General features: G+C 54.2%; 1 protein-coding gene across 1 annotated transcript; it reads left to right on the top strand.

The window, feature by feature from the left end:
• The first annotated feature begins 556 nt into the window (after positions 1 to 556).
• GPR26 (G protein-coupled receptor 26) lies at positions 557 to 25,502 on the top strand. The gene is made up of 3 exons (XM_068961788.1): positions 557 to 1,224; positions 12,195 to 12,308; positions 25,271 to 25,502. The coding sequence occupies exons 1-3, from the start codon at positions 557 to 559 to the stop codon at positions 25,500 to 25,502; spliced, it is 1,014 nt and encodes a 337-aa protein (XP_068817889.1).
• The last annotated feature ends 367 nt before the right edge of the window (positions 25,503 to 25,869 follow it).

Genomic DNA, 25,869 nt, shown 5'->3' on the forward strand with positions numbered 1-25,869 from the left:
GCGCCTCAGCGGGGAATTTCTGTGATAGAAGCAGCCAGATTCTGGAGTGAGCCAGACGAGAGGAGAGGGAAGAACAGAGGGGAGGAGAAAGCTGGTGAGGGGTGCGAGAGACAGACGGGGAGAACAGCAGAGGGTGAGAAAGAAAGCACAGCAGAGGGGAGAGAGAGAGTGGAGAGGAAGGCAGAGCGGAAGAGCGAGGAGAGCGAGCAGCGGAGAGGCGGGAGGCAGAGAAGGCAAGGGTGCAGGAGGGGCCGCGGAGACCGAGGCGGAGCGCCGAGGGATGGGGTGAGAGGCGGCCGCCGGCGCCCGCAGCCCGGGATCCGAGGGCGCGCAAAGCTCCGGGCTCGGCGGCGCACGGGCGCTTGCCCGGGAGGTGGCGCCGGGCTCCGGGGTGGCCGCGCGCCCTCTCCGGGGGGCGGGGGACTGGGGGAGCCATGGCGGCGGGGACCGGGGGGCGCGGGGCGGCGGCGCGGCCGCCGAGGGGCTGAGCCGGCGGCGGGCTGCGCCATGGCGGCGCGGGGCGGCGGGCCCTGAGCGCCAGCGGCGGGCGCGCACCATGAACTCGTGGGACGCGGGCCTGGCGGGGCTGCTGGTGGGCACGATGGGCGTCTCGCTGCTGTCCAACGCGCTGGTGCTGCTCTGCCTGCTGCACAGCGCCGACATCCGCCGCCAGGCGCCGGCGCTCTTCACCCTGAACCTCACGTGCGGCAACCTGCTGTGCACCGTGGTCAACATGCCGCTCACGCTGGCCGGCGTCGTGGCGCAGCGGCCGCCGGCTGGGGACCGCCTGTGCCGCCTAGCCGCCTTCCTCGACACCTTTCTGGCCGCCAACTCCATGCTCAGCATGGCCGCGCTCAGCATCGACCGCTGGGTGGCCGTGGTCTTCCCGCTGAGCTACCGCGCCAAGATGCGCCTCCGCGACGCCGCGCTCATGGTGGCCTACACGTGGCTGCACGCGCTCACCTTCCCGGCCGCCGCGCTCGCCCTGTCCTGGCTCGGCTTCCACCAGCTCTACGCGTCCTGCACGCTCTGCAGCCGGCGGCCCGACGAGCGCCTGCGCTTCGCCGTCTTCACGGGCGCCTTCCACGCGCTGAGCTTCCTGCTCTCCTTCGTCGTGCTCTGCTGCACATACTGCAAGGTGCTCAAGGTGGCCCGCTTCCACTGCAAGCGCATCGATGTGATCACCATGCAGACGCTCGTGCTGCTGGTGGACATCCACCCCAGGTGAGGACGCGGGGCAGGGCACTCAGTGGAGGAGCGGGGTGGGATCTTTGTCGGGGAAAGGGGGTCCTTGACTCCCCCCACGCTCCATCGTGCAGCTTTGGGCAAGCTCCTTTAACACCGAGCCTCTGTGTCCTGTTTGGAAAACGGAGGTAGGAGAAAAGGGGCAACGTTGTGGGTCTCAAGACAGGTGCTTAGAGCATCAACCAAGCAGGACCTCCCCAAAGGTGGGTGAGATATGAATGTATACAGTCCACGATTCATGGGGATGGAAACCGCAGAGAATCAGGGCTTTGCCGGACTTCTTTGGCATGTGTAGTGTTCACTTTAAGTAACAGCATATACGGGAAGGCAGTGATCTCTGTTCACTGCTGAAGGCCTTTGCATGGCTCCCATCAGGGAGCCTGGCCGGGATGCTTGGGGTGCTGCTCAGAGCTCTTCAGACAGCAGCGTGCCGCTCTGCCGGCTCTTTCCTTTCTCTGGTGCCTGGCACTGCTTCTGTCTCCTGCTCGTGTGTGTGTGCGTGCGCGCGTGCAATAGAAAGAGAGAGAGGGAAGGGGAGAGAGAGTCCTGGGCGGCCCCTTCCTCTGTGGTCCTTAAAGGAGCCTCTGAAGGGCTATGGCGGGGTGGGCGGGGGTCCTCCTGCCCGCCCCCAGACAGCGCCCTCTGGTGTCCCCTGGACTTGGAGTCCCTGCAGAGGGAGGGTGTCATCCTGAGACTCCCATGGTGAAACCTGCCCACCCACCTCCATTCTCCCCTGGCTGCTGTTTCTCAGGAAGGCAGCTCGGGGTGGGCAGTACGGGTTAGGGTGCCTCCATCTCCCCACCCCGACCCCAGCAAGTCTTACCATCCCCCCTACCCCTGCCCCCCAGCCCCTCAGGGACAGAAGGCGGAAAGACTCAGCTGAGCTGTCCTGAGAGCACCTTGGCTTCCTTACGAGGAGAGGGGAGTGAGGAGGGGGACTGCTGCTGGGTCCCTGTTCTATAGACTCTGCTATTTTATGTCCTGATGCTCTGGACCCTTGAAAGGCGGCTTTGGTGTCAAGATGGCATGAAAAGTGAGGCAGGCAGAGAGGACCGGTGCATGGGAGGCCAGGGGCCAGCGAGGAAGCTCTGTCCTCAGGGTGCGAATGCCTCCCGGGCCAGGGAGAAGCGAGCTCCTAGGTGAGGGGAGGGGAGTCAGTCTGACCAAAGGCTCCTTCAGTTCTGAGTTATTTTGCGCATGAGCAAAAAACAAAGAGAAAACCTTGAGCATCACGCTGTCTGGACACAGAAAGGCATGTAAGCCTGTGCTCCCTGCTCCCCTCAGGATGGTCCTTCCAGATTACACGCCGGCCCAGAGCTTCTAGTTTCAGAATCTTCCTCCCAGAATCATGTACACTACGTCCATTGTGAAAGACACCAGGGCGTGTGAACCATGTATGACAATGTATGAGCTCCACACACACAGGCTTACGTGCTCGTATGTCAGCTGCCTGTGTAATGGACCACAGGTGTGCACCGACACAAAGGCTCGCCCTGCCTCGCGGCACGTGGCCGTGCATGGGTCAGTATCACCTAAGGATCCCCTTCCCATCACCCTGGGGTAAGAGGACCTCACTTGAGAAGGTGCGTCTTCTCTAGGACATTCACGGGGAGCACTCTAGAAGCTGTAGGCAGTGTTATTGAACTCCCAGCACTTGAACGAGTGAGCCCACTCGTCAAGAACCTAACAGGGGAGGAGGGAATCAGCTGGGAAAGGAATCAGTTCTTATTTAGACCAGTACAAACCCCATCACCTCTCTCCCTTCAACTTCCAGAACAGGACGATGGTGGGTCCTTTTCAGCCCTTTTAAGATACTACTCAGTCATGTCCACCTCTTTGTGACCCCATGGACTGTAGCCCACCAAGCTCCTCTGTCCATGAAATTTTCCAGGCAAGAATACTGGAGTGGGTTGCCATTTCCTCCTCCAGGGGAATCTTCCCAACCCAGGGATCGAACCTGCATCTCTTGCATCTCCTGCATTGGCAGGCAGATTCTTTACCGCTGTGCCACCTGGGTGGGCTCCAATTTTGCAGATGTCTAATGGCCTCCAGGTCAGACACCACGGAAAGAGCTCCTGGGGGAGTCAGGAGAAGAGGCAGCTGCTTTGCTGGCCTCTGGGCCTCTCTTCCCTCCTCCACGCCCTCCCCCCTCCCCCCCGCAGGGGGATGCTCGTCACTTCTGAGCCCCAGGAAGCCCCGAGGAAACCCTCTCCCCAGAGCCCTGGGGTCCTGCAGGGCCAAGGAGCAAGAGCAGCCTTCAGTAGGGAGAGGAAGGGCTTCTGTGGGATGGTGGGGGGGGATTGCCTTCTGCTGATTCCAACAGGCCCCGCTGGCGGAGGCTGGTCGGAGGTTGCAGAGGTGTGGGCGGGCGCGACAGCCCTGTCCCTTCAGTGGCCACAGCCTGCCCTTTTCTATGGGGTCCACTCCCAGAGGGACAGCGTGAGCGCTGGCCTCACAGGAGGGCACTGGCTCTTGGACAGTGGATCCTCAGGCTTGTTTTTTGGAGGCTCCAAACTCATCCTCCCCACAAGTGAGAAACGGCACAGTTAGCTCCGGGGTAGCGGGGAAGGAGGCTGCCCCTAGGCCCCCCGAACCTCCGGCACTAAGGCTTCAGGCAGCTTCCAGGGCCAGTTGGTGCCAGGAGCTGGGGGAGTCCAGTCCCGATCAGTAGAAGTCAGGCTTCCTTGTCCAGGGTGGCAAGTCACGGTGAGTTTGTTCACTGGAAGATTCCCTTCACAGCCACCACCCTGCTGGCCTCCTGGGACTTAATTTTGAGTTTTCCCTGAGGCCCAGGGTGGCATTTGTCAGGAAGCTCCCGAGGGATGCTGGCTCTTCCTGCAGAGCATTTGACAGGGAGAATGACAGGCTGGATTCCTCTGCTTCAGCACCACCGCAAGGTCAGAGACTCTCAGCTCTAAGTTGAATCAGGGACCCCGAGAGACCCTCCCTTCTCCCATCTTTCTGGAGTGGTCTCTCGGGTTACTGCAGTCACAAAGGAACTGGGAATTACTAAGTTTTTACCCACCTGGGCTCTAACCAGTCAGTTACTGGCTTCAGTTCTCCCAGATCACAACTTGGAACCGATTATAGTCAGATCCTGTCGCTGGTGCCCTCAGGGACGCGGATGGGGAGCCCTGACAGGGAGCCTTGTTGGGGGCCCCTGCATGGGGACCCCTGGTGTTGATGCCGCAGCCCTGCTCTCCGCGTCCAGCTGAGGGCGCCACTCGCCGGCACAGGTTCATGACTTCAGACTGGACCTTTGGTGAAACATACGCATGCTTGTGATCAAGGGCTACAGGGTGAGAGCTGAGCCAGAGGGTCTCAGAACTGTGCAAAGCCAGATGGAAGGGCCTTCCCTGTGCTGTTGATTTTGTAGATGAAGAAGTTGCGGCCCTCAGGGAAGAGGGGGCACTTGCCATATTTAATAGATCTAGATTGTGGCTCCAGCTGGGTCTGCCCCCCAAGTTTTATGGATTATGTGGCAATAGTGCAAATGAAGTTTCACAAGCCATCTACATGAATACTGAGAATTTCAATAAATTCAGCTTCAGTTCAGTTCAGCTCAGTTGCTCAGTCGTGTCTGACTCTTTGCAACCCCATGGACTGTAGCACCCCAGGCCTCCCTGTCCATCACCAACTCCTGGAGTTTACTCAAACTCATATCCATTGAGTCGGTGATGACATCCAACCATCTCATCCTCTGTCATCCCCTTCTCCTCCCACCCTCAATCTTTCCCAGCATCAGGGTCTTTTCCAATGAGTCAGTTCTTCGCATCAGGTGGCCAAAGTATTGGAGTTTCAGCTTCAGCATCAGTCCTTCCAACCAATATTCAGGACTGATCTCCTTTAGGTTGGACTGGTTGGATCTCCTTGCAGTCCAAGGGACTCTCAAGAGTCTTCTCCAACACCACAGTTCAAAAGCATCAAGTCTTTGGCACTTACAAACTGTTAAATGAAAGATATTCTAGCCTTCTGCCTTGAGAAGTACACATTTATAACGCTTTGCAAGGCTGGGTTCAAACTGAGGGTTCTCAGGCTCCTCAGACGTGGTGGGGAGAGCAGAACTGGCCTTGTGCACACAGCCCGCCTGCCTTGTCTCCCAGCCTGGCTCCCCCAGCACAGAAAGGGGCCTCCGGTGTACAAGGTGGACACTGCAGGATCTGCGTCCACATGTCGCTCACAGATGTCATGTCTCTGGTCTCCAGCCGAGCACAGAGGTGGCACAGTCCACCCTTAGGAGGATGGGGCCAAGGATGATGCCTGCACACCTTCTGGAAGCAGGACCAGGGCGTTTGGGCAAAAAATTCCATGTCCCTAGAGCTTGGTCTGGGCTTGCCAGGTGGCACTAATGGTAAAGAACCAACTTGCCCATGCAGGAGACACAAGAGACTTGGGTTCGATCCCTGGGTTGGGAAGATCCCCTGGAGGAGGGCATGGCAACCCACCCCAGTATAACTGCCTGGAGAATCTCATGGACAAAGGAGTCTGGTGGGTTACTGTCCACAGAGTTGCAAATAGTGGGGCATGGCTGAAGTGACTTAGCACACACACACACACACACACACACACACACACATGCACACACAGAGCTTGGTCTAGGATGGAGCATGTGGGTTCTGAGTGTGCCCATCCCCTTAGCCCTGAACTCCTCACTTCCTGGGCAGGCCTGGGTCCCTCAGTATCCAGGGCCCAGGACAGGCCCCCACTTTTCAGGTCTCAGGGCAGGACTGCTCACACCAGTCCTGACCCCAAACTCAAGGCTTTTCTCCACCGTCAGTCAACCTGTTTCCTGGCCTTTTGTTTCATTTTCCTAAAAGCCGGAAGGCAAATCCCGATGTCTCTCTGAGTCCGGGGCCAGCTACTGTCCTCTGGGGGTCAACAGGACCCACGCCCCACATGTTTTAGCCACAGTCACCTCATGTACTTACTTTTCAGATATCCCCAGGATAATCCATCCCTCTGCCCCGTTCCTGAAGCCTCCTGGGGAACATGTCTTTGACCCCACATGTCACCAGGAGAGCCCATCTCCTTTTGGCTCAAGGGAATGCTGTGTCTTGTCACAGCCTTTGGAACCAACTGCGCCCCCCCACCCCCGCCCCGCCCTACCCAACACATACACACACACACACACACACACGCACACGCACACACACACTGGCGCTGCACTTGCACTCTGGGCCAACGAACCTGGCCAAGACAGTTTCTGGCCTCTCAGACTCTGCACCACATGGGAGCCCAGACTCAAGTTCAGATCTTACCTGGCAACAGTCGCTAGTCGCTGTGTGCTCTCTCTCATAAATATAGGAAGAGAAATTTTGCAGTGGGAGGGAGTTTGAGGGTTCAAGGTAGTGCTGGACCATAGTCATTGTTTCATAGATACATACTGAATGAATAATACTTAGGATCCACACTGAATGAGCTCTGACTCTGAGCAAGCACTGTCTTAGCTCCTTCCGGGCTGTTTACTTAGTTAAACTCAATAGGATCCTGCCACACAGGTACTTGCATTGTCCCCATTTTAGAAATGAAGAGGCTGATGCACAAAGAGCTGTGTAACTTGCCTAAAGCCACACAACAGAAGCATAGACTTAAGCCCAGAGGTCTGGCTCTGGCGCTGCTTGTGTGCTGACCACTCAGTATCAACCAGAGAGGACTCTCAGCCATGGAAGGGTTCACAGCTTGACATTCTATTGATAAGCCTTGCTTTGTCTGAAAGGCTCAAGATTCTGAACTCACAGCTTTAAAAAAATCTGTGCTAGAGCAGACTTCTACTATCATCTCTTTTGATAAGGTCACTTTAAAATGATTGAGTATTAATTTTCTTAAGGGTTGTTCATTAATTCAAATGGCATACTCTTGTTACGTTTTTCTGGGTACAAGACGTTGAGCTTCGTAGTGTGGGAACCCAGAAAAGGAATGTGTCTGCAGAGTGCCTGCCGTTTAATCCTTCTCTCCTGTACAAAGCTTTGCAGGAACAGATAAAATGAATTCCCTACAGGTTTTTACAATGAAGAGTGACCTTGATCATGCTAGCCTCTGAAGGGTCTGTTTTATTCCTCAGAGAGTCCCTGAGATGTTTCTGTTTAGCCTTCTGAGGACCTTCAAAGCTTTAATGGATGTCTGCCTTTAACTGTTCCTCAAGGCTCAGGGGCAGGCTTGTCTGCTGTGGTGGGAGGAACAGATGCTGCTCTTGGGGAGACAGTTGGGTCCTCCGACCCTCAGCAGGAACCCAAGTGCCTCCTCAGGGGTGGGGTTGGGGGGCAGAGGAAGCTTCTCCCTCCTCCAGAGCTGGGTAGCAGGTGAGTCCCTTCTGTCTCTGCTAAGTGGATGCTCTAGCTATAGGCCTAAGTGTGAAATCCACCTCCGATAAATGAGGAACTGGATTCAGAGAGGTTGAGTGACTTCCCTGAGGCCACACAGCTGTGAGGGTACAGCTGGGACTAGGACACATAGCCAGAGCTTGCTCGCTGATCAGGGTTACTCTACAATGTCTGAGAAATGGAAAATATGGTTGGAGGTCACACCCCGGAGGAGGGCCAGCTTCCAGTGTCACCACCAGTTTCTCTGGTGCCCCTTGATGAGTCATTTACTGAATGATTTTGATCCTCACTTTCAAGATGTCCAGAATCCTATGCTCCTTCCAGTGGGTGAGTGTACTGTGATGACTCGGGACTCCCAGCTCACGCCCCACACCTCCTGCAATTCCTGCGCTGATCGTACTGAGAGTTTTGATTGATGGATTTCATTACTAAAACAAGCGGTGTTGTAAAGAAGGTACCAGACATGCCGCAAGGGTGACTGTTATTCTGATTTGCCTGGGACTGTGAGGGCTCCCAGGATGTGTGACTTTGAGCCTGAAAATCAAGACCGTCTCAGGCAAACCAAGACAGGCTGATCACCTCACTGCACCCAGATGTTCAGGGTGGGGACCCATGCCTTCTCTCCATGCCCACTTGTATCTGCACAAGTCACAAGAGCCAGAGGTCTTTGTAAGAAGATGCTACAGACACCCAGGTGTAAATGGAAAGTGAAAAGATTTACAATGACTCTTGCTGTGTGACTTTAGGCAAAATTTCTCTTCTGTTCCCTGCCTTCTTGGTTGTATGCTTCAGATTTTCTGAATGAGGTGACATACACACATCCCCAGGGAGGTGTAATGACCCCAGTGAGTTGGCAGGTGACATTCACAGTCAGATGACCTGGGTTCAACTACGGCTATCACATAGGGAGACCAACCATCCTGGGTTGCCCGAGACGGAGAGTGGTCCTCAGATGTGGGATCTTTGGTCTGAAAACTGGACAGTCCTGTGTAAACCATCCAGGCTGTAGGACTTTCAGTACTAAACCTGGGACAGTCCTGATTGCCCGGGGCAAGTTGGTCACCCCACTGCCGCCCTTCTCCCAATCATTGTGCAATCTTGAGCAAGTTACTTAACTTCTCTGTGCCTCAGTCTCATCTGAAAAAGTGAAGATTACAGTTTTATCAGTCCTAATCTTATAGGATTGGGATTCCCTGGTGGTTCAGATGGTAAAGTGTCTGCCGGCAATGCAGGAGACCTTGGTTCGATCCCTAGTTCGGGAAGATCCCCTGGAGAAGGAAATGGCAACCGACTCCAGTACTCATGCCTAGAAAATTCCAAGGATGGAGGAGCCTGGTGGGCTGCAGTCCATGGGGTTGCAAAGAGTCGGACACAACTGAGTAACTTACTATCTTACAGAGATGTGAGTATCAAATCAATGAATGCAAATGAACCCCTATCACAGTATCTAAAGTGGTGTATATATTAAATTAAGAAATCAAGAAATGTGGGTGGCTATTGATATGAGAGATTAGAAATTAATTCATGATGTTAGTCATGAGTAATACATTTCAGCCAGTATGAAATCTGTCTGTACTGGGCCAGACTCCAGTTCTCAACTTTCTAAATTCCTGGAAGGATACAGTCAAGGGAGGGAAAAAAATTCTGCAGGAATTTTAGGGGACCAGTCCAAACTAACATGGAATTGTCCATCTGTAACCAGAAATCTGACAAAGAAGAGCTGTGATTAATTAGTAGAATGTTGGTTCTTGCGGAGGGAAGGGGAGGCTGCCTTTGCGCCCATGCTGCTCACGAGCCTGGCTCATGAACATCCTCCCCACTCCTGGCTTTCATTGAACAGACTGACCTAGTTCGGTGTCAGGTCACTGCAGCCTGGCTTCCCAGGAGGCTCAGTAGTAAAGAATCTTCTTGCCAATGCAGGAGACACAGGCGATGCAAGTTCAGTCTGGAAGGCTTTGCAAGATTGGGTTCAAGCTGAGGGTTCTCAGGCCCCTTGGACGCGGCGGGGAGAGCAGAACTGGCCTTGTGCACACAGCCCGCCTGCCTTGTCTCCCAGCCTGGCTCCCCCAGCACAGAAAGGGGCCTCCGATGTACAAGGTGGACACTGCAGGATCTGCGTCCACATGTCGCTCACAGATGTCATGTCTCTGGTCTCCAGCCGAGCACAAAGGTGGCACAGTCCACCCTTAGGAGGATGGGGCCAAGGATGATGCCTGCACACCTTCTGGAAGCAGGACCAGGGCGTTTAGGCAAAAAATTCCATGTCCCGCTTCCCTGGTGGCTCAGAGGTTAAAGCGTCTGGCTCCAATGCGGGAGACTTGGGTTTGATCCCTGGGTCGGGAAGATTCCCTGGAGAAGGAAATGGCAACCCACTCCAGTACTCTTGCCTGGAGAATCCCATGGACGGAGGAGCCTGGTAGGCTACAGTCCACAGGGTTGCAAAGAGTCGGACACGACTGAGCGACTTCACCTTCACCAGAGCTTGGTCTGGGCTTGCCAGGTGGCGCTAGTGGTAAAGAACCAGCTTGCCAATGCAGGAGACACAAGAGACCTGGGTTGGGAAGATCCCCTGGAGAAGGAAATGGCACCCCACTCCAGTATTCTTGCCTGAAGTATCCCATGGACAGAGGAGTCTGGTGGCTACAGTCCATGGGGCTGCAAAGAGTCAGACACAACTGAGAGACTGAACATGCACGCGTGCATGCACTCTGCAGCCCTGCCTGACTTCTGCCAAGTTACCTTCACTCCTGGATGACTCTGTCCACAGTCTTCCTCCCTGTTCATTTCTGCAATCATGTCATTTATTTTAATGTATGCCTGTGGCCGATTCATACTAATGTATGGCAGAAGCCATCACAATATTGTAATTATCCTCCAATTAAAATAAATCAATATATTTTTAATTGTCAAAAAAAATAAGTAAACAGTAGGAACACATGGCCACGTTGGGTCCTGTGATCTGGAGGACGTGATGCCTCGCTTGTGGAGATGGACAGCCCGGATGTTGCTTGTTCATTTTGCTGAGGCTGCAGGAAAGGGGTTGCAAGAACCGCTGCTCCCAGCCGGCCTGAGATGGCAGTTCTCGGAAGGCGGGGAGCAGAGCGGAGTCAGGAACAGGGTGTGGTTAGAGGTGCAGGTGGGCATCCTCAGAGCTGTGTCCCCAATTCTCCAGGGACTTAATGGTCCTGTAGCTTCACCAAGCTTCATCTCTGAAGGAATCAACTAACTTCTTCAAACACCAGTTCAGTTCAGTCGCTCAGTCGTGTCTGACTCTTTGCGACCCCATGAATCGCAGCACGCCAGGCCTCCCTGTCCATCACCAACTCCCGGAGTTCACTCAGACTCATGTCCATTGAGTCAGTGATGCCATCCAGCCATCTCATCCTCGGTCGTCCCCTTCTCCTCCTGCCCCCAATCCCTCCCAGCATCAAAGTCTTTTCCAATGAGTCAACTCTCCGCATGAGGTGGCCAGAGTACTGGAGTTTCAGTCACCTGATAATGTGATGTCTGTAGCCCTGGGCTGGCTGGGGCTTTGGGGTGGAAGAAATAGGGCTGAAGGTGTGGAGGAAAGGAGGCCCGGGCCACAGTGCACACAGAGTCCGGGCTGCCGCAGCTGGAGGGTACCTGCCTCCAGTCACCCAGACACGCGTTCAAATTCTGCAACCGCTTACCAGCTGAGCAAATCATTTGGCCTCAGTGAACTCAGGGTCTTCATTGTAAGGCAGGACAAGTAGCACCTAGCAGGATCAAAAGATAAAGAATTAGAGATAAGAATTAGATAAGGTAAGGTAAGAACTAGAGACACTACCTAGGGAGTGTGTTTATTTGCACTTGCTTGGGCACTGTGCTAATTGCTTTGTATGCTTCAGGCATTTAATTCTCAAAGCAGCCTTTTGCAGCACTTTATTCTATGTCATTTCTTTTTTTTTTAATTGGAGAACAAGTGCTTTACAATGTTGTGTCAATTTCTGTTGTACAACGGAGTGAATCAGCTATATGCATACATAAATCCCCTCCCTCCGGCGCCTCCCTCCCACCCCACCCCCCATCTCGCCCTCTAGGTCATCACAGAGCACCAAGCTGAGGTACCCCTGTTGTACAGAAGCTTCCCACTAGCTTATCTGTTTTGCACATGATAGTGTATACCTGGACTTCCCTGGTGGCTCAGATGGTAAAGCATCTGCCTACAAGGCGGCAGACCTGGGTTCAATCCCTGGGTCGGGAAGATTCCCTGGAGAAGGAAATGGCAACCCACTCCAGTATTCTTGCCTGGAGAATCCCATGACGGAGGAGCTACAGTCCAGGGGGTTGCAAAGAGCCGGACACGACTGAGCCACTTCACTTTCACTTCAGTGTATACATGTCAGTCCTAATCTCCCAGTTGGTCCACCCTCCCCTTGCCCCTGTGTGCAGAGTTTTGTTGTATTACTCTCCATATTTTACAGATGATGACCAGTGATGCCAGACAAAGTACCCCAGGTCACGTGCTTACGGCCTAGTTGAGCTTGGGTCTCTCTGGCTGCATGGCCAAGTTCCTGCTCTCGCAGCCACCACCTGCATGCACGATAGTGAGTCCCTGTGACTGGTCGGCTCGCCCCGTGACTCACCTCCTCCCTCTCTCGTGCGCAGTGTGCGGGAACGCTGTCTGGAGGAGCAGAAGAGGAGGCGGCAGCGAGCCACCAAGAAGATCAGCACCTTCATAGGCACCTTCCTCGTGTGCTTTGCACCCTACGTGATCACCAGGTGAGCTTGGCCGGCGGGCCCAGAGCTTGGGGCAGGTGGGGTTGGGCGCAGGGCTCCAGAGAGCCATGCCGGCCCACATGGCCTTAAGCCATGGCGGGCCTCGCTTGGCCACGTGTTTTCCAGAGGGTGGATCGGAGGATGAGAAAGAACTTGACAGATGAGGGAGAAGGAGGCCATCTGCTTTTGCTTTTCAGCCTCAGATTGTTCTGGATTAAACTTAGGACTGAAAGGTGGTGAGACTCCCCACTTGATTGCAAAGCACATCACTCTAATATTCAGTCCCCAAACCCAGGAAGCTCTAAAGGAGGAGACAAGGGAGGAGAGATAGGGGAGAGCAGGCTGCAGGGCGTGGGTTCTTGCTGCCCACCGAGTGCTGGAGAGCCCCGCCTGGAATCCCCGGCCCAGACACCATGATCAGCAGGTGCCACCCGCCCAGGGCGCAGGGAGCATGCTCCATGCCCAGCCAGACGGGCCCACTCATCCACGGCTCCAGGATCTGCCGCTGTGAGTCCAGGCATTGTGGCTTGTCACGTTCTCTCCCTGTCCCCACCCCCCATGCCAGCCAAGGTTGCAGTACAGTGGCCTCAGGGCTGTACATTCCAGAAGCCAACCTCCTCCAACTACAGACCTTTCCTTACATGTTGTAACCAGAAAAAAAAAAAGTATTAACCACTCAGTTTTGCTCACTGGAGAGGAAACACCCCTGCAGACACAAATTTGTATCCAGAATGACTTAACTATTTGGACAGATGAAAACAGAAAGGATTTTGATATTCTATTGGAAAGTGGATGTTGAGCCTGGGAAGTAGGAGCTGTGCAGGGTTTTGTGTGTGTGTGTGTGTGTGTGTGTGTGTGTGTGAAATAGAGAGCATATGGCCCATCCCCCAGCAACCCTCAGCCTCCCTTCAGCATCCCCAGAATCCCTCGGTATCCACTTGCACCCCCAGTCTCTCTCAGCATCCTCAGCATCCACAGCATCCCTCAGCACCCATATCCTCCAATATCTCTGAGCACCCCCCAGCACCCATATCCTCCAATATCTCTCAGCACCCCCCAGCATCCTCCTGCATCTCCCAGCATCGCTCAGCATTCCCCAGCATCTCTCAGCATCTCTCAGCATCCCCTAGCATCCCTCAGCATTCCCCAGCATCTCTCAGCATCCCCTAGCATCCCTCAGCATTCCCCAGCATCTCTCAGCATCCCCAGTATCCCCCAACACCCCTCAACATCCCCCAGCATCCCTCAGCACCCCCATTATCCCCCAGCACCTTCCTGCATCCTCAGGTGTCCAGGACCTGGAAAGGATGCCCTGCCTCACCATCCTCCAGAGAGGGGTGGCCCTCCAGGGAGGAGAGGCTCACTGTGCCCAAGCCCCTCTGTCTCTCCCTGTCGTCCCTCCTCACACTGAGCTGAAGCCTGGCTCCCCATAGTTCCACCCATGCTCCCAATCCTGCTTTCTGCAGTCCAGGAGGACGTCTGTCCCGGGGGCCCTGCTCATGGGCAGTGAGCCGGTCTCCCCCTCAGCAGCACCTGTCTTCTCTTCTCCAGACAGCACAAGCCCAGAGCATCTCTCACTGTCGTTTCCTGTGGTAGCCACGCCCTCTGGGGGAAGGCTGGTGGGCTTACCTCTCACTTTAAACGCAGGGTGTCAGGCTGTCTGCAGATCTCTGTATGAGTCTGTCCTGAGCAGAGCATATCCGTCAGTTCTACCTTCTAGAACTACCCACGAGACCTCAGCCCTCCTGACAGTCTGTGCTGTGGGTGGGGGTGTCCTGTGCATCGTGAGATGTTGGCAGCCCCTCTGTCTTCTACCACTGCCCACCAGCAGCACCTCTTCCCTCCCACTCCCCACTTTTGACAACTAGAAATGTCCCCAGACACTGACAGATCTAGGCAACTTGGGGACCAGAACCACCCCTGGGTGGGAGCCCCAGTGTAGGTCTGCCATGCCTAGCCAGGACATCAGAACTTGCAGAGATGCGGTTTCTGTGGGACGTGAAGCCCAGACAGAAACAGGAGTGGGTTTCAGTTGCTCTCTGAGGGTGGGCTGCAGAGTTTGTCAGCCTGGGCTCTGGAGTTCAAACTCCAGATCCTTTACTTCCTGCTTGCTGTGTGACCTTGGGCCAGTGATACTGCCTCTCTGAGCTTCCAACCTGTCGTCTATAAGCCAGAAGTGAGCAGTGCCTGTCCCTTAGGGTTGTTGTAAGTGTTTAAGGGCTTCAAGCCCGGGGAGCGTGTGTGTGTCATGGGCTTGGTCTGGACGCATCCACCCTCCCTCCCCTACGTACTGCACCAGCCACGGTGCCTGGCCTGGGACTGGCTGGCGTGTGAGCTAAAGGGGCCTAGAGAGAGGGGGGAGAGATGAATCAGGAAAGGAGGGCATGCGGACACCCCTTCTCTTAGCTCCCACAGTAAAGGGGACTTATGGGCTAATGAGGTGAACTTGAACCCTCAGAGGGCAATAGGTAATTCAGCTCCAAATTTAAGCTATTGGATTTTTCCCTGGCTTAATCGCATTTCCCCACAAAATTTTCCTTTTTTCTGATTATAGCTTGCTTCCCTCTAATGGTGCCCAGAAAAAAAAAAAAAAAAAAACTGTTTCAGTGAAATTGACGGTCGGTTCACAACTCAATATGTTCTCTCCAAATGGACATGGTGCATTTGGACTTTTAAAAAACACTCATAAAACTGTTCATCTTTTGTGGGGACAGATGGCAACTTACAGGGGAGGAAAAGAGATGCTTAGGAAACCTCTGCGAAACCCTCGCCCAGCCCCACTGCCACCACCCCATCCAGCCACTGCCTTGACTTTCCTGTGTGTGCAAAGGAACCATCCTAAACCAAGCTCAGAAAACATGCAAGGTTAGCTCAGTCGCATCTGACTCTGCGACCCCATGAACCGCAGCACACCAGGTTTCCCTGTCCATCACCAACTCCCAAAGTTTAGGCAAACTCATAGAGTCGGTGATGCCATCCAACCATCTCATCCTCTGTCATCCCCTTCTCCTCCTGCCTTCAATCTTTCCAAGCATGAGGGTCTTTTACAATGAGTCAGCTCTTCGCATCAGGTGGAAAGGCTGAAAGTATTGGAGTTTCAGCTTCAGCATCAGTCCTTCCAATGAATATTCAGGACTGATTTCCTTTAGGATGGACTGATTGGATCTCCTTGCAGTTCAAGGGACTCTCAAGCGTCTTCTCCAACACCACAGTTCAAAAGCATCAATTCTCTGGCACTCAGCTTTCTTTATGGTCCAACTCTCACATCCATACCTGACCACTGGCAAAGCCAAAACATGCAAACACCCCATCATTTCATTTTGACACGCATTCCCCCAGCACCTTCTCTGTGCAGAGCCTGAAGGACACTGGCAGGGGAGGCGTGGCCTGGTGGGGCTCTGCAGGAGACCTCCTGTGAGCGGGGCGCGACCCTGTAGATCCGGCCCTCCCACGTGGATGGAGCCCCGTGAGGGGCATCTGATCGGGAAACGTCTCAGACTTCTGAGGCAGGAGCGAGTGAAGTGGGCGTGGCTACGCAGGGGGCAATCCCAGCAAAAGGGACAGCGTGGGCCAGGTCTAGAGCCCCACAGGGGAGCCACCAGCCACGGGTCCCACTGAAATACTTGAACATGACTTGTCCAAACTGAGATGTGCCGTAGGTATGACATGCATGCTGGGTTTCCAAGACTTAGCACGACTGCACACACACATACATATATGTACATATGTGTGTATATATATGAGATTCCTGGTGGCTCAGCAGTCAAGAATCTGACTGCAATGCAGGATACACAGGTTCTGTCCCTGGGTTGGGAAGATCCCCTGGAGAAGGAAATGGCAGCCCACTTCAGTGTTCTTGCCTGAAAAATCCCCTGGTGGGCTACAATCCACAGGGTAGCCAGAGTCGGACACGACCAGGTACTAAACCACCGATATAAGTATAGTTAAAACTTTTCATATCGATTCCATGGTAAAATGGTGCTATTTTGGATATATTGAACTAAATAAGGTTTGAAGTTAACAGAACTTCACATGTTTCTTTTCACGCCTGGGGCTCGCCTTCTTGTTCTGTTGGACAGTGCTGGCCTCTAGTCAGAGAATCTGGGGTCCAGGCGTGCCCGTGTTCTTACTCCCAGGTCCCTCGTCCCCTTGATCTCTAGATCGTTCTTCTCTGAGCAGGAACACCTTGGTTCCTGGGATGGTCCTTCTGGCCGCGCTGCCAGAGTGCTCAGAACGCCTCCTCCCCTGTCCAGCGCCCTGCTCGGCGCTGCTCGTCTAGATGGGCAAGAATGAGCAGTGGCCATATCAATGGCTTCCTCTGTGGGTCAAGTGCATCGAGGCAGGAGTCCTCGAGGGTCTGAATGAGGGGATGTCGGGTCCCAGCGCAGAGTGGCAGGCAGGCACTTTGTGGCCGGCAGATCCTCGTGGCTAAGCCTCTTGAGATGACACCCGTCTTGGAACCACCTTCCCCTGCCCACGCCCTACCCCACGCCCCACCCCCACGCCCCTTCCATGACTGAGGACAGAAGAGATTCCCATGAGGGGCCTAGTCTTTGTGGTAGCAGGGGCCCCAGGCACACCCCAGCAGGGGGCACGTGTGAACTTGCTCATCGCGTGCGAGGGACCTTCTGCGCTCCAGCTGTGTGCTGGGTAAGTCCAGGGTCACACCTGAGCTACACTTCCAGTGCCAGGGCAGCAGAACTGCTAAAACAGGTGAGGTGGGCTAGAATGGGGGTGGGGCAGCATTTGCTCTGACCCCCACCTCCAAGGAGCTGGACCCAAACTCTCCCATCGTACACTGAGTCAGGGCTGAGAACTGCACGCTCATTGTGGGGAGAAGTCAGGCTCTAGGAAGGAATGCATAAAATAACCCATGCAAGGCCTTCCTCATAGTGTACCCCCCACTATCCCAGCACCGGAATCAGGACCACTCATATTTTTGGTGGCAGTTGATTCTTCTGCTGTTCTTCCCAAGCTGATTTCCGAGTGTGGACATAATCTACCTGGTCTCAGAAGTGAAGTCAGGCTCTGCTCTGAAATGTAGCTGAGAATTTAACTTCTTGCAGATGACTCCCCATGGAGAGCCTAGAGCCATGGGTTATGGAAATGGTAGTTTCTCTAGCAGCCGCTCATCAAAGGAGAGTGAGCTGGTTGCAGGCCAGCTGGGAACCACTGCACGTGGCAAGCCAGCACAGTTGTTGAGATGGATTCTGAGGCCAATCCTGTGAGTGACTCAGCCAGGGTTCCTGCCAGGGTCTGCCTGGAGCCAAAGGCCACCCGTGGGTCCCCTTGCCCCGTATGGAGGCTTCTCCTTCCTCCCAGAGGATATAGGAAGACGCTTGGTGCCATGACCCACTCAGAACCACAAAGCTGCAGCTTCTGCGATGATTAAGGTCAAGTTGCTCGAGTGGTGCTTAAACCCCTCATTGAGCCGTCAATACAGATACTACTATTTCTGCTAACTCCACAAGGACAAACTCCATCTAAGCAGCCTGCCTTGCTCTTCTCCCCCTCCGATCTTATAGGTGGAGACATGTGCAAGCCTGTGGGCTGATGTTAGATCAGCCATGGGAAACACCCGGAGCTAGCAGAATCAGAACATCAAGAAAGAGAAGGGGCTTGTGCTTTGTATGACATCTGCCCCCGATTTGAGCTGATCAGGAAGGTCCAGCTGGCGGGGACGGGGGGGGGGGGTGTCCCTTCTCCTTATCCCCAATCTGTTCACATCTGCCTGATAACTGTCTCAGGTTGGGAAGCACCATTCTTGGGTTAAGAACCACTCAAGTCTTCAAATAGATTCTCAGACTTCCCTTATTGGAGGATGTGGAGTCTCTATAACCATGCATGTGTGCTAAGTTGCTTCAGTCGTGTCTCTTTGTGACCCTATGGATTGTAGCCCTCCAGGCTCCTCTGTCCATGGGACTCTCCAGGCAAGAATACTGGAGTGGGTTCCGTCTCCTTCTCCAGGGGATCTTCTCGATCCAGTTACCAAACCCTTGTCTATTATGTCTCCTGCATTGACAGGCAGTTTCTTTACCATTAGCATCACCTGGGAAGGCCCTTTATAACCATACCTATCACTTGTTCAACACCTATAATGTAGCCACGATATACCAATACCTGCCTGATTGTACCTTCTACAGCTCTCCTTCAAGGTGAGTGCTAGAATCCCCATTTACGGAGGGTCAGCAAGGTGAGATGAGTGGCCCATGGCCATAGCAGTAGCGACAGGCAGATCCAAGGGTTCAAGGCCAGCACCAGGCCTGTTGGCAAAAATTTAGCCCTGCGACCATGTTACATCTCCAAAGCCTGGAACCAGGCACTGAAAATATAGACATGTTTGTCCACAGGCTTTTGATCCAACTTCCTAGGCCCAGGCCTCTTGGCGTGATCCTAAGCATAGTATCCTGTGGGTTAAAGCAGGTAGGTGAGTGAGTCCTTTCACTAGAAGCAGCCGTGTTTGCATGCAGTCACCTCTGACCTCCTACCAGACTGAGAGCAGCTTGTGCGGATCTGGAGTCAGGCCCAGAGGTCATCACTACCGGCAGCTGGAGTCATCAGCAGACGCGGGTGGCCCAGCGCTGACGATGCATCCTTACCTCTCAGATTCCCGCATTGTACCAACCAACTCAAAAGCCCCTTGTGCCTGCATCTTGGGACATGTCAGATGACAGAGGAATGTGCTGGAAACCTCCACCCTCACTCTTTGCGTCTGTTTGGCTGTTCTGGGCCTTAGTCGTGGAGCACGGGGTCTTCTGTTGCAGGGTATGGGCCTGAGTTGCAATACGTAGGCCCGGTAGTTGCAGCACGTGGGCCTAGTTGCCCTGGTGTGGCATGCGATCTTCAGGCATGGCGTGTGGGATGTTAGTTCCCTGGCCAGGGATCAAATCCATGTCCTTGCAGTGGAAGGCAGATTCTTAACCATTGGACCACCAGAAAAAGTCCCCCCGACCCTCACTGTTAATAGGGGTCACTGCCTTCTATTCACACACTTACACCAAAAGCCCTAGTGGGTCAAGTCTGGCTTTTTGCAGAGTGTGTGAGCAGGGTGTGAGGATCTGCAACAGATTCTCATCCAGAAGCTCGAATTACAGTTTTCCGAATTAAAATGCACTTCGTAAAAGCATTTGTAAGGCTGTTGTCTCCCCAGCGATATATGCTTACAAGTAATTATGACTATCTCAGATCATCGGAGTGGGGCTTCGAGGCCTTTGTGGATCTGACAGCAGCATTACTATGGCTTTTCAGAATCATGGGATTATGACAGCAGAGGGCTTTAATATGCCCAGTGTTAATATTCTATTAATCAAAGGCCTTTTCCATGCTAATGGCTCATGAACATTTGAAGCTCAGCTTGTTCTTTAGTCGTGTCCAGCTGTTTTCCGACCCCGTAGAGCATACCCTACCAAGCTCCTCTGTCCATGGTATTTCCCAGGTAAGAGTACTGGAGTGGGTTGCCATTTCCTTCTCCAGGGGATCTTCCCCACCCAGGGATTGGATCTCCTGCATTGCAGGCAGATTCTTTACCAGCTGAGCCACCAGGGAAGCCCAGCTTGTTACCTACATATCTTCAAATACACAGACCAGATTCTCCAGAAGTCTTGAGAAGACATCGGGCTTGCTTCCCAAAGGATGTTCTGTGGCCCGTGTTGCACTTGGTGCACAGCATGTGCGTGTGTGTGCATGTGTGAATGTGTGTGTGTGTATGTGAATGTGTGTGTGAGTGTGTGTGGGGGAGAGATGATATCATGGAAGTGTGAAGAGGGGGCACCAATTTACCACTTTAAATCCGAGGGTTGAAAGGGAAGGCCTTTTCTGCACCCTAGAACTGACTCAAGGAGCTGGGAGGTGCTGCCTGGCACCCACAGTCCAGGGTTCAGATCCACCCCCCACTCCCAGGCCATGTGGCCTCAGCCTGTCACTCTGCCTCAGGTCCTGCCCTGTCGTGTGAAGGGCAAGGGACGCTGCCAGGGGCACTTGAGACCATGTTTGAGGACCCAGAAGAGGAGCTGGGTCTGGGATTATTGGTGTTACTGGTCTTCTCTCCCCCAGAATTTAGTTTCTTTGCAGATTCCCATCATCGAGCAGAGCTGAGACACTGGTTTCTCTTGGAGGGGGAGGTTGGAGACTGCCCAGGAGTCCTGGCAAGGGTACCTCCATCCTCCTCCCGGGACCAGGGTGGCCAGGCTGCCAGGTGGAGTGTGAGGGCCCTGTGGGTGAAGTCCAAGGGGGCGGCTTCCCGACTGTCAGCGCTCTGCTGTGACAGCCAGCCCAGAGACCTCCCTGGGACCCGGATCAGAGGGCCTTGTACCCAGAAAGGGGAGGTGCTCCCTGGAGGGGTCCTCCGGAACAAATACAGAGCAAAGGGTGTCCAGAGGTGGGGACAGGCAGGTAGGCCAGGACCACGGGTGTCTGCTCTGGGTCACCTTGAGTCAGATAAACACCCATCTCCACGCTCAACTTCCGACTTGGCAGCAGCGACATCCTGCAGCATCTCACACCTCCCACCTAGCCAGGCTGTGCCCTGGGACCCCCAGGGGCTCACTGCCATCTCTGAGCCATCTGAGACGCCTGGGAAAGCAGACTCCTGACCTCCCTTCCCCCTCAGTCCCCAGCCTGACCGGCTGCCCAGCCTGTGTGCTCTCAGCCCAGGGGCTCCTCGGGGGAGCTGTGTCAAGGTTGTTTAGGACAGGCACGTGTGCATTCTAAGCACAGAAGTGTAAACATTCCCCCGGCACACTGCCTGATGGCAGAGGTTTCTCGGGCACACGCCTCAGGCAGGACCTGGAAAGTCACCTTGGTGCTCACTGGACAGTGGGGACAGGGGGCAGGGAGCCCTGCTTTGTAGGGAAAACACCCTTCTCCCTGGAGGGGAAGGGCCAGTGCCCTGCTCCAGGGGCTGTTGACCTCTGCTGACCCCAAAGTTGGCCCTCGGTGCCCACAGGCTCCAGGAGCTCCAAAGGGTTTGGTGCCATGTTGGTGTTATGGCCAGGGGCCCATGAACAACCAGATCCTGCCTAACACCCTCTGCACACCCACAGGCTCCTCAGGGGATGTAGGTCTGTTTCCCAGCCCTGCCGCCGTAGCTAGCTGCCACTCACTGAGCGCCTTCAACAGTAGAACTGTGCAGCTTCAGTTAGAGGCTGGAAGTTCAGGATCAAGATGTCAAGCAGGTGGGTCCTTCTGAAGTTGCCAGGGTGCTCTTCCAGGCCTCCCCGCTGCCCCCCCTGGAGTTTCTGATGCCATCTTTAGTGTCATTTGGCTTCATAAGCATCACCCCGTCTCTGCCTTCATCTTGCAGCATTCTCTCTGTGTGCATGTGTGCCCAGACTCCCTGCTTTTGTAAGGACACGGCCATCACATGGGCTTAGGGGCCCACCCTTCTCCAGCAGGACTTCATCTTAACTGATTACACCTGCAACAAGCCTGGTTCCAAATAAGGTTCCACTCTGAGGTGTTGATTGGAGAAGGAAATGACAACCCACTCCAGTATTTTTGTCTGGAGAATCCCAGGGACAGAGGAGCCTGGTGGGCTGCCGTCTATGGGGTCACACAGAGTTGGACGCAGCTGAAGTGACTTAGCATGCGTGCATGCATTGGAGAAGGAAATGGCAACCCACTCCAGTATTCTTGCCTGGAGAATCCCAGGGACAGAGGAGCCTGGTGGGCTGCTGTCTATGGGGTCTCACAGAATCGGACATGACTGAAGCGACTTAGCAGCAGCAGCAGCAGCTGAGGTGTTGAGAGTTAGGACTTCAGCCTATGAATTTGGAGAGACATAGTTCAACCTACAACAGGGGGCTAGGGTGAAAGGAAACCAAGTCCCCCTTGATTAGCTAACACCTGAGCCAATAGCCCCTAAACTCAGGGCTCTTGGGCCAGACCTGCAGGCAGGGGCAGGAGAGTGGAGCTGAATAGTCCATCATGTGCAGTAGCAGAGAGGAGAGGCAGAGTGTGGCAGGCCACATTGAGCACACGGTGACCCTGCTCACGAGGAAACTGTGACTGATCAGAATAATAATGTCCCTTTCCTGAAGGGGAGGGTGTTTGGAGGAGGTGGCTGGGCCTGGTGTGAGAAGACGGGTTGGAGCGTTCCCTTGCTCAAAGGTCATCTGGGGACCACGTGGCCATCCCCTGCCCAGATATGAAATTAGAAAGAAGCAACTGTAGCAACACAGAAACCCCTGCCTGTTCCCCTAAAGCAGTAGGGACTTGGAACTGTCAGAGCTGGAACAGAACAAAGCCAGCCACGGTGGGCACATGGCAGGGAGGGTCCCCATGCATAGGAAAATCAGAAAGCAGGTCAGCCAGCCACATCCAGTCACAGAAGGGAGCCTCCTAGGTTCACCCTGGCCCAGGGGCCCCATGGGAGCAGTGCCCAGGCCCAGGCTGACCTGAAGCATCTCTTTGCCGGGAGGCCTTGTGAAGGCCAGATGCTGGCTTTTCGGAATAGAAGTCCTGTGCACTGTGGAAGGAGGATGACAGAAATGCTGGGGAGCAAATGGCAACTTCACGGAAAGGGAGTTCTCAGGGCCGGGGAGGACCCCAGAATTCACCCTGTCCAATTGGCAACGCAGAGATTTGAATCCCAGCGTGGCACCCAAGCAAGACGTGGGTCGCAGTCAGATGCAGCTGGGCTTCCCATTGAGGAGATGCTGGCTTGCTGCACAGACCCTCTGAGCCTTGATTTCCTCATCTGTAAAGTGGGACGAATGACACCCATTCTGCAGAGGGTAACTAAGATTAGAGAGTGTGCACATTTCATATTTGGCCCAAAGGAGATGTGCAACTGGGAGTTGTCATTACTGAGCCAGGCATGTTCAGACTGGACATAAAATCTCTGAGAAGCAAATGCAATAGGTTTTACCTCTTAATTATCTAAATGGTGAAATTTAAAATTGTCCTCAAAAATTTTATTCTGTGAAATCTACAGAACCTGCAAATAATAATTTTGATCTTGCTGGATGGTTTGATGCTATTTGGCTCTTCATAAGTTCTCCTAGGAGGGCTCAAATGCTCAGACTGAATTTATCTATATGGAGAAGACAGACATTTTGGAAAAGCAACCGGGCATCGCGTAGCAACAATGTGTTGGCATTCAGCTATTTCATTGTTATTATTAGGTGTGAATTCTAGACTCAGGGGTTTTGGTTCCCTTATGCTCATCACTTCCCAACATAGATTTCTTAAAAATACAGATTTCCCAAATGCCAACAGCTCCATATTTCCCCACTCAGGCTTCCAAGGAGAGGAGCAGAACATTGGCCACACTGGCCACATTGCCCTCGGGGTGGGAGGGCAAGGGCAGGTAGTGGTGCTGGAAACAGGATGCCAGATAGAAGGGCCTCAGAATGGAGACATCAACGATCTGTCCAGAAAGGGGATCATTGCAACAGGGGATCTTACCCCATCCACTTCCTTCCTCCTCCTTCCCGTCATGAGCTCGTCCTCATGACCTAAACCCATAGAAGCCTTCAGGAAAATCACTCAAGTTGGCAACACAGGGTTACAGCCCAAGCTCGGTGATTTCGGTCCCTGGGTTCTCACCTGGGCAGCCCTCCACACTGAGAGGCACCTTGCCTTCCATCCTGCCGACCCCTCCCTCACCCCCCTCCCAGGAAGGATACAGATGCCGGATCCCAGTCTGAGCACAGTTAGTGGCTCTCTCCCATCACAGACTTGCTGTGTGATGTTGGGCAATCTCTTTCCCTTTCTGGGCCTTGATTTCCTCATTTGACAGTGGGTGGGCAGAAGGTAATTTATGATTTCCAAGCTCCCTCCCAGCTCTGTGGCCTTTTGTACCTTCTATTAATTCTGGTTAATGTCCAAATATGGCCAAAGGTTCTGGACGCATTTGTGAGAGAGAACTAATGTCTTGATTTGGAGGGAATTCCCTGGTGGCTCAGACGGTAAAGAATCCGCCTGAAATGTAGGAGACTTGAGTTTGATCCCTGGGTCTGGAAGATCCCCTAGAGAAGGGAATGGTTACCCCACTCCGGTATTCTTGCCTGAAGAATCCCATGGACAGACTCTGCAGGGCAGGCTACAGTCCATAAGGTTGAAAAGAGCTGCACACGACTGAACGACTGACAATTTTCTTTCCATTTACATAGAGGAAGGCTGTCACTCCCTCACAGCATGGCCTTAGCACTGTTGAATGGAGTTGTTAGATGGGTCTCAGAACCGAGCCCCTTTGACACAGAAGCCGCCTCTTCCCTCACCTCCTCCTAAAGAATGAGGTCACGTTAGGACGTCCCCTACTGCTGCTATTGCCAGGGCCCCCCCAGATCCCAGCCCTGGGAAGAAGCCTTTCTCACCAGCAGATTCTTACTTTGAGCTTTGCCGAATATTTGGAAAATTGTTCTCAGCCCTTCCTCCCAGGCAACCTCCCTTGGAAGGCAGAGCTAGGATTTGGAGCAAAGAATCCCATCTCTTCTGGCTGCAGTGATCACAGAGATGATCTTATCCAACTTCTCCCTTTGCATGTAAAACATCCAGGCCCCAGGAAGGGAAATGACTTGCCCAGGGTCACAGAGCAAGTCAGCAGCAGAGTTAGAGCCAGTGGCCTGGATGCAATGAAACCCTGAGTGCGTTTCTCAGATCAGCGTGGGCTCCCGAATCAGACAGACCTGAGTTCAAATCCTGCCTTTGCAGCTTCCTGGCAAAGTACTTAACGTCCTTGGATGTCGATTTCCTCACCTGTGAAGTGGAGATGTCTAACTTCCGGGGTTCCATGAAATCACGTGTAATATGTGTCATAGCGCAGTACCTGGCCTAAAGGAAGTGCCTGGTGGGCGGCCACCGTTGTTAATGGTGGTTACTGCTGTTGTCGTTGTCCCTGGAGGAGGCAGCCTCGGAGACCCTGAAGCTCCGACAGGAAGCCGGGGTCAGGGGCTCAGGCCGCAGCGCGGGCATCACCCCGCTGTGCTCTCATAACCCGACACCCTCCGGGTCTCTGTCCACAGGCTGGTGGAGCTGTCCTCTGCAGTACCCATCAGCTCCCACTGGGGGGTGCTGTCCAAGTGCTTGGCCTACAGCAAGGCCGCGTCCGACCCCTTCGTGTACTCCTTACTGCGACACCAGTACCGCAAGAGCTGCAAAGAGATCCTGAACAGGGTCCTCCACCGGCGATCGCTCCGCTCCTCCGGCCTCACCGGGGACTCCCACAGCCAGAACATTCTGCCGGTCTCCGAGTGAAGGACGTTGCTCCTCTGGAGAGCGTGGAAGGAGGCGGCTGGTGAGAAGAAGGGAAGGGCGGGCTCGGGGCGCCCGGGTGGACACGGCCAGCCGCCACCACCTCCAAGCCTAGGGATGCTGGACCCCCGGCTCGGGGCGGCTCTGAAGCCTGGTTCCTGGTGCCTGCAGGGCAGACGTTGAACTGCCCCTGTTTATCACCAAAGGATGGCCAAGGCGCGTGCTGTGTGCTCTGGCCTTTCTTTCTGAAAAGCTCCTTTGAGCTCTGAGACTCAGCAGAGACTCCCCAGGAGTCACTCCCAGTGCGGTCATGATCAAGGACACACAGCTGGTGGCAGGAGGGGAAGCATGGTGTCCACCTGCTTGCTCA

The sequence above is a fragment of the Capricornis sumatraensis genome, chromosome 23 (genome assembly GCF_032405125.1).
Source record: "Capricornis sumatraensis isolate serow.1 chromosome 23, serow.2, whole genome shotgun sequence".
NCBI lineage: Eukaryota > Metazoa > Chordata > Mammalia > Artiodactyla > Bovidae > Capricornis > Capricornis sumatraensis.